The sequence below is a fragment of the Brachyistius frenatus genome, unplaced genomic scaffold, assembly GCF_029030835.1.
Source record: "Brachyistius frenatus isolate BFR_SWC_R1_liver_20210118 unplaced genomic scaffold, ASM2903083v1 Contig_5, whole genome shotgun sequence".
Lineage (NCBI taxonomy): Eukaryota > Metazoa > Chordata > Actinopteri > Embiotocidae > Brachyistius > Brachyistius frenatus.
In genome coordinates this window covers 868,933-882,575 of record NW_027210604.1, presented here as the reverse complement: position 1 = coordinate 882,575, position 13,643 = coordinate 868,933, and the positions used below count along the sequence as shown (strand labels likewise).

The following is a 13,643-nucleotide window of genomic DNA, read 5'->3' as shown; positions in this document are numbered from 1 at the left end:
GACTGAGGTTACAGTCCATGCACACTCAGCATACTCTGGAGCTTTTGTTTGGAAATCAAAAGGTTTTCTCCCTGGTGGCCTCCTTCATTTGCGAGTCAAATGAGTACAGAGGAAGATTATTTAGATTATTTTTAATTCACTTATGAAGGGAGAAGCTAAAGCAACCCTGCTGAGATACCACTGTTTAGTTAACAAAAATATGTTTTGAAAGAAATGTAAAGCGCTTTTCTATTTCGGAAATATTTTGAAGCACTTCATCAACGGTGCTCTATATGCGAGCAGAAACCTGCATTATGGTTTTTTTGCACTTTGGTTGAGTGCTGTAAACACAACACTGATTTCTCCTTATGAAGCACGTGTCATCGAGTAGGCTGCTTATTTACTTAACCGGTGAACACAGTTTAAGCTTATCATTATTCTTCAGGAATTTAGGTTGAGGGAAATATGTGACTCTTTCCCTACAAAACCCTGGACTAACTTTGTCTATCTGTTGTTTGATGTTGGGCAGAAGGTTTATGAAAAAAAAAAAAAAGATGCTTCCAGCTGCTGGAGACACGTTTGAGCATTGAGACTAAACCAAAACAATAAAGCTGTACACGTAAAAGAAAAATAATGAGCTGAAAGACCCTAAAATTCTCTCTAATATCTAAAGGGGAAAGTTGGGTCATAATTCTGTGTTGGTTTGTCACTACAAACGACTCCTACCACATTATACACGGTAATTTATTCACTGTTATTATAAAAAAAAATATGTATATAAGCAGTTTTAATATAATTAACACAAACTTGAAGTTCTAAAATATTAAATTTATGAAAATATAACAGCCACTGAAGTCAGATACATCAGATACATCCACATAACAACTGAGCTTTTGTTTTCAGAATAAAACGCAGATTCTATATCTATTAGTTTGGACATATTTATTGACATAAAAAAAAATTAAGAATCAAAAACTACGTCATTCGTACAGAATTTATGTTTTCTGTTTTAAATTAAGGAGATGAAGAATGGGATGATGGGTGACACACGGCGAGAGGGTGGGAGTTTGACCTAGTGAGCGCGCGTGTGCGTGTGTGTGTGTGTGTGTGTGTGTGTGTGTGTGTGTGTGTGTGTGTGTGTGTGTGTGTGTGTATTTAAAAGCAGTGAATCGAAGCGGCCCATCCTGAGCGGAGGAAGCACAGCGAAGCGAAGGAATAAACGAGGATCTTCCACTGAAATCTGGTAATACCTGAATCTACATCCATGTGGTGGTTTATTCTGTTATACATATAGATGTATAGATTTCCAGTACTGATACACAGGAGCGGTTTGCACAACTGTTGCACGATTTTAAAAAAATTTTTTTTTAAAATGCATCCGTGTTTTAATGCATGTCTGCATAATTCCATTCAAGGGAAAAATCGCGATGCATTGTGCATTATTTTACTTTCACCCCCTCCCCCCAAAATTCAGATTTTGTATCATCATGTAATGTGTTATCATATTCTTTGACATATTTGGTTTTAGTGCAAGTTTAAAATGAGTTTTTGGACACGATTACCATCACTGATTCACTGGTTTGAGAGGTTCATGGAATTCCATGACAATAATTTATACTAAAATGAATACTGGTTCACCAATATGTGAAGCAGTCGTGGTTAAATATGTTTCAGAGCTGGGTTGATTGCTGTCATCAAACCTCAACCACATCAGAAAGTAGACTATTGTTGGAATTCAGCCACTTCTACAGTGGCTTCTTATGATTTCCTTATTATTTATCATCTTCTACACGTATATATATATATATATATATATATATTTTATTTTAGCCACCTTTGCAACCAGAAGCCGTGGGTATCCATCCATTATCTGCCACATCCTGCACTGTCTCAGCCCTGAGCTGTGTGGCTCCCGACACAGAAAACAACAGATCTGACTCCGGACCACAGCGCCGCAACGACAGCTTCAGCAGCCACCGGTTAGTTCAACTCCGCTGGTTCATTTGAACACTGAAGCCAACTTTTACAGCTTTCTAAAGAACTGTTGCTCAGCATTGACCGAGCTTGGCAGTGTTTCTACACGGGAGCTCTCACTCCCCCTGGTGGACACTTAATGAACACACAAAAACTGTTCCAGCAGCAGTCTTTTAGAGGTTTTTAAGACCTTCATTAAAACTTTCACAATCTTTCAGAAGCCTTCGTGTGCGTCCAAATGGAAACCAGTCAGCTCACAAATCTCATATAATGTCAGTTGATATAATCTATTGTTTTCAAAATGTGGTAAACAACACCGCGGTACCTTAATTCTTGCTGCGTTCCAGCAGCAGAGGTGGTGACCTCGGGGGAGCCGCGGTGGGACGGACGGCAGCAGAAAAGCCACCGACAACGGCCTTCCTGCTGGGAAACGATGTCAGGCATGCCGGGCCCTCGGATCTCCAACGGCCTGGAGAATCTGCACGGCCAGACGGACTCTTTCCTCACCGCGGCCCGGCTTCTCCGCGGAGGGTGCCCGGAGAAAGAGAAGAAAACAAGATGTCAGTCTGCGCAATCCGACTGTTCGGTGCGTCCGCGCTCTCTCTCCGGTTCAGAGGTCCTAAATCACGCTGACATTTGCATCAAGGAGCTCAGGATCAGGCGGGTTCCTGCCGTGAGCGGCAGGACGACAGCCGAGGACAGACAGACGTGCTCCGAGAAAAAGACGGATGAAGCAAAGCAGGTCGCCGAAGGCGCGTTCTCAGCCGACAGACGAGCGGAGAGACACACGGGCCTCTGGGGTCAGACGGGCGTGGCGCGCGTCTGGACGTCGGGATGTCGCATTTCAAGCAGGCAGTCCAGAAGATTTAAGGCTCCGAGACTGCCGGCAATTGCTGAAATATAGACTCGGTTTAATCAAAAGACTCGCAGAGACTCCTTGAAATAAAAATGCTATGGTGCAAATATGATGTGATTTTGTTCATTAAAATGTAAATATGTGCAAATGTCACTGTGGGTTGGTTTTCTGCTCTTTTAAATACTTAACTGTAATGAGTGCAGGACACCGTCGTGCTTTTACTCGGCCACACGAGACAGTGAGTTATTCAAAGAATTGGCTTGCGCTGACAATGCCTTCACGAGTTTAGATACCGAACTTGAAGCGGACTCCTACCAATGCATCTGGCAGAAAATGACTCGACAATAATTACATTTGTTGTTGTTTTTTTTATCTGTATGACGTACAGATACAGTATGTTCCTCAGGACCACCTTTACACACATTTTTTTTTTTTTTTTTTTTAAATGGACATCCTGCCAGGTCTCAACCACAATGAGGCTTTTCCCATTTTTCCTTACTGAAGAGCTTTATTTTGTGGTATGAATCTTATGAAAGAAACATTTGCAATCTGATAATCGGTCACATGGGGGGGGGTTTAAAATTAAAGGATTAACCACCTGAGGAAAAAGTGCCACAAAATTCAACATAAAAAAAAATAACTGACAAATTCAATAGCGCTGGTTGTGAAGAAAACAATAAACCACAATAAGTTAATATATCTAAAATCAGTATTTACAGTACCAAAATCTAGTCAACCAAACGGATACACAGCGCCATCTAGCGGCTGGGAACAGACACGTCCAACACCAGTCAATTAACTAACTTTGAAAGCAAATTAAATTACAGTGGCATTTGCACTTTGATTACTACTTTCGACTGTTGCCAGCTTTTCATTTTTTTTTTGGCCAAAGTTATCGTGGATAATGCCGAAAGTTAAACATTTAAAAAACACGAGTTGTACGACAGTCTTACCGTTCACTTGAGTCCCACGTAGAGAAATAAACAAAGCTAAATAAACGACGAGCTGACTGTAAAAATGTAAGTGAAAAACGCGAGCTTCTTTCATCGCAAACACAAGAAGAGGAACAAACGGACAATAATGTTGTCAGCGTTTTCAAACCACGGACTTTTTGTTTTGTTTGTTTTAAATGTTTAAACACGTGATTTCGGTTGATTTCTTCTTCTACTTCTTTTTTTCCGGCAGACCAGACACGGCTTTGGTGTATTGCTGCCTCTAAACTGATTTTGAAAACGTCGTTGCTCCTTTTCTCCATTTAGGAGACCTTCCTCAAAGCTTGCGTTACTTCCCGAGCTCTCTCTTTATGAAGTCCTCCTACGCCCGCCGGTACTTTAAGGGATAAAATGTCGTAACCCAGTTTTCCTAATTCAATGGAGGAAAAAAACAACTCCTCCTCTCCCCGACATAGAGCGGGCAAACAGCGCCAGACTGCCGTGTTGTGGCCAGAATGAGTATTACATCAACACTGATATGAATTACATGAGACGAGTGGAAAAATAGTTAAACCAAGTGTAAACAAGAACTTCCACAATATATATATGTTAATTAATTAATTAACTGATAGAGAGGGATACATAAATAGAGGATAGAGATAAATAGAGATGTAATCATCTGGCCTGTAAACCAGCAGCTACATACTGTGGAAGTTCTTGCTTACACTTGGTTTAACTTTTTTCCCGCTCATCTAATGTAATTCATACATATGTAAATAATATATGTATTATAACATATGAATATAATATATATAATTCATGTACACATTCACACACCGACAGCAGGAGAGGTGATCGCCTGTCGTCAGGAGCAACTTGGGGGTTTGGTGTCTTGCCCGAGGACACTTCATCATGCGGAAGGGAGGACCGCCAACTTCATGAATAGTGGGAAACTCCAACGACCCCACGAATCTATTTATATATCAAAGCGCAAGTGAGCGGCCCACAGACGTTTCTTCTCGCAACACCTCGAGGTGTCACGGCTACGATGATCCCGAGAGGCTGAACGCTCACTCATTTTTCTCGGTCAGCAACAATTTCTCATATTAACAAAACCTTTATATTTTCCCTCGAATTAAATTGTCAATTTGGCAGTTTAGTTCAATGTTTACTGCAGATATTGAAGGCACCCACTGCCAAGTTGGATTGTCCTTGTTATGGTGACCCCTGACCTTTCATACTACCCTCACCCCTTTAGGCTGTGTCCATAACTTTAGACAGAGCACCACCACTGTTGCAGACCGGGCCATTCTGCCTGAAGAATAACTCCTGATGATTTTATATTTAAGTGAGTGAAATGGGATCTTTATAATCTTTTAAACCCCAAACAAAACATTCATTTCAACAAGATTAGCCTATCAATCATATGTGTGGAAAACAACCTTTGAAGCTTTAAAAATCAGCCATTTGTTTCAAATTGGAATCAAACTAACCATCAAGACTTCAAAGAACAGAAAATTCTGTATTACTCATTGAAGAAAAAAAATAAATAAATAAAAAAATAAAACTGCTGATAAACCTCAAGGGTTTAAGTTTGTTTTTGGAAACAGGAATAATTTACTTGAGCCCTAAAACATGTTTGAATTTAACATCCAAACTAACGCTGGTTATATTCTTCAGGATTAACAGTAATGTTTAACATTAAAAATGCAAAGATCACTACAAACAAGAACGTTTATTAGCTATAAATGTTAAAGACACTGGCCAAGGAGACTACATTGACCTGAAGCCTGTTCAGAAAAACAGACCTTTAACTTCAGAAATGGTCATTTCTAAAACCAGTAGCACTAAAACAACACAAACATCCCCCCCCACCTCCCCCATTACATCCTACAGATCCATATTTTTTTCAGATGTCAACTTTACTAGTAAATTCATAATATCCTGAAGACATTTTCAGTTTTGAAATGAATCTGTCGCCTGGTGAGTTAAAATTCCCTCTTGGTACACTGGTCTACGCATAAAGGGGAAAAGATTTTTTTTTTAAGCTCCTAGACTTAAAAAAAAAAAAAAAAAAAAGAAAAAGAAAGAAAAAAAAAAAAAAAAAAAACTAACAAAAATTCATATTGACGTTAAACTTGACAACTGAACTTTAATCCTAAACCCATTCAACAATGTATTTTTTTTTTTTTATTATTTATTTTTAAATCTTCCACCCCAGTACGTGGAAGAACCAGAACAGAAAAAAAAATAAAATTACTGAAAACTGTTTTTATTTGTCAAAAAAGCTCCTTTACAGCGGCAAGATTTTCAACCTGTAAAGCCAGCAAACATGTAAAATACAACCCTTACAATACATTAGAATCAAAACAGGTACCAAAAAGTACAGTAAAAATTACACTTCCGTCAGAGGAAATGTGGGTGGGAAGAAAGAAAAAAAATTATAAAAAAAAAAAACACCAAAGGGAAAAGTAAAACCTAAAAATGAAAGGATTTAAACAAAATAAAATAAAATAAAAGAACAGAAAAAAAAAAAAAAAAACATGGAAAAGTTACATTTCGGTTGTTGTCTGTACAAATGGTCTTCTGTCATAAAAGAGGTTGGGTCGGGCTCAGTGTGTCCGTCCAGCCTCCGGTCTCACTGGATCACTGGAGTTCTGAGGGGTGACACACAGGTTACTGACAAAGCAGCACAAAAAAGGTCTATTCTACAAAACACTCTTTAAATAACGAGAAGCAACAACCGATGAACACCGTCTCGGGAGTTAAAAATGTGATTACACCTCGTACGCTTGCACAGGTCTGTCTTAACGGCGAGTCTATAATTTAGTGCTAAAAACGCCCCACAAAAAATACGTTATAAAAATATCGAAAAGAAGGCGCAGAATATCTTTTCAACAAGTGACATCTAGTACAACGCAGTCAGGTCAAGAGCTGGGACTGAATCTACGCCACAATTCAACACGCATGTGCCACGCAGGAGGGGAAACGTAAAACTACAGATGAATGAAAAAGCCAGGAGATCAATGCTTCGAGTACAGCAACAGAGAAACTCCAGCAAAGCGGGTGTGCATTTGAAAGGATTGAACAGCACGTGAATGACACTCAAGTTTTGTAAACAACAATATCTAGTTCTCGCCGTGGCATACCTTGCACTACCGAGCGATCATCAGTATGGCTTGTAGTTGCTCTGGTGTCCCCCCCGTCTTGGGGTTTTCCCATAGCTGGCGCTGCCCTGGTCTGCTGTGGAAAGATAGTGGGAGTTCAGACCGGTCGCCCAGCAATAGTTCAACATATCTTTTTTTAGAAACATTATAATTAACTCGAGAGTGAGAGATTGACATTAATTTGGTGACTAAGTACCGAGCTGGTGTCACGATCCAGGTAGTCTGGAAACAGTTAAGTCTACATCTAATGATGCATCTCCTCTGAAGCACCTCAGTGCTGCATCACTTTTACAAAGTCATTTGAATTGTTGGTTGTAAAGGTGCAATAAATAATAATAATAAAATGGTTTCCCTATGAAATATCTGTTAAACGTCAATTTGAGTTTTACCCTGTAAAAATTTGCCAAATGATGTCAAATTAGTCGTCTTCAGAGGTGATTTAAACCCAGTCAGTTTCGAGCTCCAAATTTGAAATGCCTATAAATAAGTGATAGAGCTTCTTTAAACAAAGTCCACATCCTCACAGACTGAAGAAATCACACTAATATGCTCTCAGACGGAAGTTTTTTAATGGACAGGGTATTACAGATTGACTATTAACATTGTAAGTCGCCATGATTGAACAATTTTTTTTAAATTACCTCTTCAAAAGGCACTTATGCAAAAAAAAAAAAAAAAAAAAAAAAAATAAAGAAAAGAAAAGAAAAAAAAAAAAAAAGAAAAGAAAATTCTTCTAAAAATGCTGACGGTCTAATTAGTATTTAATATCGACCTGTATAAACACAGTTTAGGCATCAGGGGAGAGAAACTGAAACTGGTATTTCTGAAGTCACAAGGCTAAAGCCACAACGGTATCCACACTCTGTGCACTTTGTTACGTGCGTCTGTGCTTACTGTATTCATATCCAGGGCCGTAACCATAGTAACCAGAAGAGTAGTCATAGTTGCCATAGCCGCCACCGTAGCCACCGTAGCCATAGCCTTGGTTACCGTATCCCTGGTTCCAGTAGTTTCCGTAGCCCTGGTTCCAGCCCTGGCTCTGACCTGAGGCAGAGAGCAGAGGTCAAATGAAAACCGGAAAGAATGTTTTCCACCATTATCATCATGGATCGTACAACAAAGCAAAAACCGGGGACCCCCATCTTACCTCCGCGGCCCCTGCCTCCGCCTCCACGGCCTCCGTAGCCACCTCCACGACCTGTTCCGTACTGCTGCTGCTGGTAAACCTCCTTTGGCTGGGCGACCTTCAGCTCACACTGAGGAGGAAATGGGGGAAAAAAAATAAAATAAAAATTAGGACTTCCTTGGCAAAAACAGCAAAAAAGTAAGTGGTAGCGGGGCGACGGGGGCATATGTTTTTTTAAGACAATGATACTTCTGTACCTCAAGATTGTAATAACACTCTACGTGCAGAATTACATATACTACATTTCCCTTTGGAGGCCACGACTTTTTGAAATTCACCATGTAAACAGATGCTCCCCCGAGAAACTACAGTTCCCAGGATTCGTGGTGAAGCTCAGGCTTCACTACAATGAGTTCATCTCTGGTGGATCAAAAGTTGGGAGCAACTAAACCTTCCCGTCTAAGAGCCCACACGAGAACCAACCCCTACAAGAGGCATCAGAAAACTCCCACCGCTGTGAGCACAGCGTGTGAATCTGTGCACGTACCCTGCCACCCTGGATGTTGTGGTATTTCTTCTCCAGACACTTCTTGACGCTGGCTTCGTCTTTGTACGTGATGAAGATGAACCCCCTCCTTTTCTTTGATTTGGGGTCGATGGGGAGCTCGATGGTTTCGATCTGCAGACAGAAGCAAAAGGGTGAAAGTGTATAATGTGCACGTTGGTATTTTGTCGGGATCTTTTGCATATGGTCTCTGCACACCGATTGGCCGCCAAGAGCATAAACTAGTCCAACTCTCGTCTGTGAAGTCTCGTCTACAGTTTAAACCACACGCGCACCATTTGGGTCAACTTCTACAAACTTTCGAGTAGCAGAGCGACACCCAGCTATGCAATGAGAGACATAACATCTGACAAAGAATCAAGTTATTTTCCAAGATCCTCAAATTAATCTGAAACTTTGTTTTAATCAGCCATTTGCTCATTAGCCTGTAGCTTCATTGAGCACCAATAAAGGATTAGTACATGCAACCAAACACTGAATAAAACCTCGTGCCACAAGGACCGGAAGTTTATGCGCAAAAACGTCACTCAAAATTTTCTGCAAACTGATTTGAATTTGTAATAACGATCAGTGTTCCTCACAACTACCACTTTTCATGCTCTACCAACGAGAGATTTAGCACAACAACAACAACAACAAAAATCGACTGCAGATGGTCAATTCTTGCATGTTCCCAGTAACTCCATCTGAAACCAACCTCTCCAAAGGCGCCGAAGTATTCCCTGATGGTTTCCTCGGTTGCCTCTGGGTTCAAACCCCCGACGAAGATCTTCTTGACAGGCTCCTTCTTCATGGCCATCGCCCTCTTGGGGTCGATCTGACGCCCATCCAGTCTGTGTTCCTTCTGCTCCAGCACCTGCGGACACACCGTCATTAAACACAACGCTACACAACTAGAGCGCAACGGAAAGGACACCGCTTCGGCACCTTGTGAAGTAAATTAGAAGCGAGTGGCATTTAAACATTTAACTTCATTCTGAGCAGAAGACTCGCTGCTTTTGTGTTTCACCAGGTGTTGGGTGGTCAGATGGGGGACTCACCTTGTCCACGCTGGAAGAGTCTTTGAACAGAACGAAGCCGAAGCCTCGGGAGCGGCCGGTGTTGGAGTCCATCTTGATGGTGCAGTCCGACACCTCCCCAAACTTCGTGAAGTAATCCTTCAGGTCCTTTTTACTCGTGTCCCAGCTGAGGCCGCCAACGAACATTTTACTGCGAAAACCGAGGGACGCAATGCTGTTTATTTCTTAACTTAGTTTAGACAAGAATACACAACTCATTCTTCTTTTTGTAAACTTGTACGTCTCCAATTGATCATTTAGGTCTGCGGAGGGGTGGTGAAACACTTACCCAGCATCCTCCTCTCCTTTGCTGGCATCAATCTTGCCTCCATCTGTGCCGTTGTCCTGGCCCTCCTGGCCCTCCTGTCCCTCTTGGCCTTCCTGGCTTTCCTGTCCCTCCTGGCCTTCCTGGCCCTCCTGGGCATCCTGGCAATCCTGGGCGTCCTCCTGGGCGTCCTCCCCACTCATCAGCTCCAGCTCGGCCCCGTTCTGGTCCTCCTCTCCCTCGTTGCCGTTCTGCTCCGACGTCTCCATGAGCAGAGTCTCAGCGTCTGCCATTCTTACGGTGGGTTCTTCAAGGGACTGAAATGGGACGAGACAAACTCTGAGTGAACTTGGTCTTTACCGAATACTCACAAATTCAACAGAAAATGTCACGGTCTCAAAAATACAAAAGAGTGGAGGGAAAGAAAGGGAGGTGAGGGGGGGGGGAGGAGGTTGTGGGGAAACAACAGCCTGAGCTACAATTAAAATGACTCCTTGGATCAATTCATACATTTACTCCGCTTATTTTTACAAGTGAGCCATGTGATTTTTGACCACAGATACCCTTCAGCAAAGATGACACCCCTTTTTTTTTTTGGTAAGCCGCCACTCACTGATACCAAGTTTACAAATAAACAACTCCATTGTGTGAATTAAACGTGCAACAAAAAAAAAAAAAAAGGACAAATCATCAAAGAACAAACGATACAAATTAACCTTTCGTTTCTGTGGCCAGCAACTATTTAAACAGCACATTTAACTACAAAGCATGCAGCCCAAAGTGCTTTACATTATAACACACACACAAAAAAAAAACAAGTATAAGATAGAACTGAAGGTTGCATCAATTAAACAATAAAATGCAAAAACTTACCAAGGATTAAAAATAATGATTAAAAACGGGAGACAAACATTAATCCATATTTTAAAAGCCACAATTTAAATAAAGACGTGTTTAGTTTTCCTTATAATACCGGTCGAAATGCATCCTCGTGCACTTTTTAAGATTTAAAACTGCAGCTGTAAAAAAAAAAAAAAATTACAAGGTCATGCTTTTTTTTTTTTTTTTTTTTTTTTTTTGCACACGGCTGCAAGAAAGATGCTGAACAAAAAGAAATTTAAAAAAAAAAAAAAAAAAAAACCCGGGTGTTCAAGCGGACCGCGCTTTGCTCCGTTACCCGCTCGGGGCTCGAGAGCAGGCCCGGCTAACGAGCTAACACGGCTAGGAATAAATAAATAACGCGATTAAGAGCCTGTCGGTAACGCGGTGAATATATAAATATCTCAAACCGACATCCCCCCCCCCCCCTCCAGAAAACCCCCCAACAAAACAAAAAAACGAACAAGCTCAAGAGCGTAAACGCGTCAACAATTAACGCGAGTCGTAACGGTATAAACGTACATTAGCAGCGGCGCGGCTAACAGCGGAGCTACGGCTAACGGAGAAGCCGCCGACAAGAGATAAAGAAAGCAAAGGCGGCGGAGGAGGGAAAGGAGGGAGGGAGGAGAGGAGAGGAGGAGGAGAGGAGGAGGGAGACACGACGAAAAGGATCGCGGAATAAAAAAAACGCGCACGACTCCCGTGTATTTTTCAATACGCGAAAAACAAAAAAAAGACAACAGCAGGAAAGCATGCTTACTTTAAGTGAAAATACCGGGGACGCTGACCCGTTGCTCAAAATGGACACTCTCCAAATTCGCCGCTAACTCGTGGCAACATATATACGACCGGATGTGACCGAGAGCTAGCTGGCGTCGGAGTGACAGCGTTCCCGATTGGACGAGGCGGTTTCGCGTGCGAATAAAGGCGGTCGGTGATTGGCTGCCTCGCGGATGCGCTTTAACAAAAGCGAATTCAACAGCCGAAACGTCTTTTCCTGTTTCCTGTTCGCTGTGCCGTTTATGAGGCTGTTGTTTCAAGAACATGGAAACCTTTCGCGCTTACATAATGTTTTTAAAAAAAAATTAAAAAAAATAATAAAAAATTAAAAAAAAAAAAAAAAGACTAATCTATCTATTTGTGTCTTTTCTTTTACTCGGAGATACAATACATTTGAAGCAGCAACAGAAGTGAAACAAACGTTTACTATGGGATGGCATCTGTTTGCAGTTTCTAACTGGGTGACCAAAGTCTGCAGCCCTGCAGACACACGAACGCTGTTGGGGCTGATAGACCCGTGTTAGTTCAAGATATTTCTATTTAATGCATTTGTAATAAACTGATCATAATGGTGAAATAAAAATGTATTATCTTTGAAGCCGGTTTGGAGGTCCTGTTCGCTATTCTTGTAAATCCCTTTCCCTCGCAGGTAATGCAAGACTGAGCAGCGACACGGGGGGAAAAAAAAGGGAGGAATCAGAAGTTAAAAACTTTAAGCTTCATAGAGGTGGCCACGCGGTACTTTGATTACTTTCTGGGTTTCCTATTTTTGTGTTCAAATAGATCCTTTGACACACCTGGGATTAACATCTGTTCTGGGTGATCGGATCACAATTGCCTTCAACTGCCACCCTCTGAATAAGTAAAAGTAATAAATGCCGCTGTTCACTTTCACTTTCCTGTGTTTGTATGTTCATTGCTTCAACTCCTCCTGTTTCTGCAACGTGTACGTGTGCTTATTTGTTGTATCTGTGTACAGTATGTTCATTTTGCATGTAGAGCGGGGAAGTGGTGTCTGAGATGCAGGTGGATAAGCAAAATCCTCGTGCAGTTGAGTGAGTAGACAATCCAAAAATTATAAAGCTACACTATCGGTCGGCTGAAAGCTGCAACTTCCTGCATCCATTTCAAATTAAAAGCCCTTATTTCAAACTAAAAGCTGTCTCTTTGTCCATATATGCTCCGGTCATATTTCTGACCTGGTCTTGTTTTTTTAAACCTCAAACTTTTTTTTTTCGGATGCATCACCGGTTTGTCGAAACAAATAATGTCGGGTTGAAATGAATGTATTTAGAAAATGAAACTGTTGCGGTTCCAGGAATTAAAGCAAAGCCGGCCCATCCTGGGGCTCAGGACGAATGTTTACTGCTGTCCCCGGCAACATCAGCTGTACCTGCCAGTCCGGGGCAAGTCGAGGCACGACCTGAGACGTGGGCACGCACACGCACACACACACACACACACACACACACACACAAAGAGAGAGAGAGTATCGGGTCGCTTTGGAGACGGTTGGGTTGCGTTTCTCCAGCAGTGGTCATTGGTGAACTGCAGCAACCACAGGTAAGAAGCACAGCACACTCAGATTTTAAACAGAGTTCACTGATGTTTCAACTTCAGACTTTGCTGTAGACGTCATTTTTTTTTTTTTTTTTTTTGATCACAACTTTCTTTCAAGCTCAACTAGTCCAATCTCCGCTTGCGACAGAGCCGCCCAGTCTGTGGGCGCAACGTGATCGAGAAGCCGACAGAAGACTTCGCTCGAGTCAACCGATGTTTGGCTGTTTAATCAGCCAGAAACGGAGAGCTTAACAGCAATGAAGACGGCTTTAATAGAGATCCAGTTAAAAATGTAAAAAAAAAGTTCCGATTCAGAAATCAGGGTAGTTTAACGATACATAATTTGTTACTAAATCTACCGAGCTATACTCTGCTAACATCCTAACTGGCTATGTTACGTTTTTTGTTTTTTTTAAAGTCAAGGCATCAGAGAGAAAATAAGGTGTAACAACATGGATGTTTAACAAATGCCCTCCAACAGAAAACTGGAAGTTGGTACATT

General features: G+C 41.5%; 1 protein-coding gene and 1 long non-coding RNA gene across 5 annotated transcripts; one reads left to right on the top strand and one right to left on the bottom strand.

The window, feature by feature from the left end:
- The first annotated feature begins 1,130 nt into the window (after window positions 1–1,130).
- Window positions 1,131–2,962, top strand: LOC138631468 (uncharacterized). Its single transcript, XR_011311721.1, has 3 exons — window positions 1,131–1,222; window positions 1,810–1,958; window positions 2,301–2,962. It is a non-coding gene; the product is annotated as an uncharacterized lncRNA (long non-coding RNA).
- A 2,499-nt stretch (window positions 2,963–5,461) lies between these two features.
- Window positions 5,462–11,671, bottom strand: LOC138631381 (heterogeneous nuclear ribonucleoprotein A/B-like). 4 transcript variants are annotated; one of them, XM_069716275.1, is made up of 9 exons: window positions 11,562–11,671; window positions 9,947–10,239; window positions 9,640–9,808; window positions 9,297–9,455; window positions 8,582–8,713; window positions 8,056–8,164; window positions 7,803–7,952; window positions 6,891–6,984; window positions 5,462–6,398 (listed from the first exon to the last, which is right to left on the bottom strand). In XM_069716275.1, exons 2-8 carry the CDS (start codon window positions 10,213–10,215, stop codon window positions 6,911–6,913), a joined length of 1,062 nt encoding a protein of 353 aa, XP_069572376.1. In that variant the 5' UTR covers window positions 10,216–10,239; window positions 11,562–11,671; the 3' UTR covers window positions 5,462–6,398; window positions 6,891–6,910. The 4 variants fall into 4 exon arrangements, with proteins under 4 accessions (XP_069572376.1, XP_069572405.1, XP_069572396.1 ...); XM_069716304.1 differs by having other exon boundaries at window positions 9,947–10,229; window positions 11,562–11,667; XM_069716295.1 differs by having other exon boundaries at window positions 11,577–11,647.
- Between the last annotated feature and the right edge of the window lie 1,972 nt (window positions 11,672–13,643).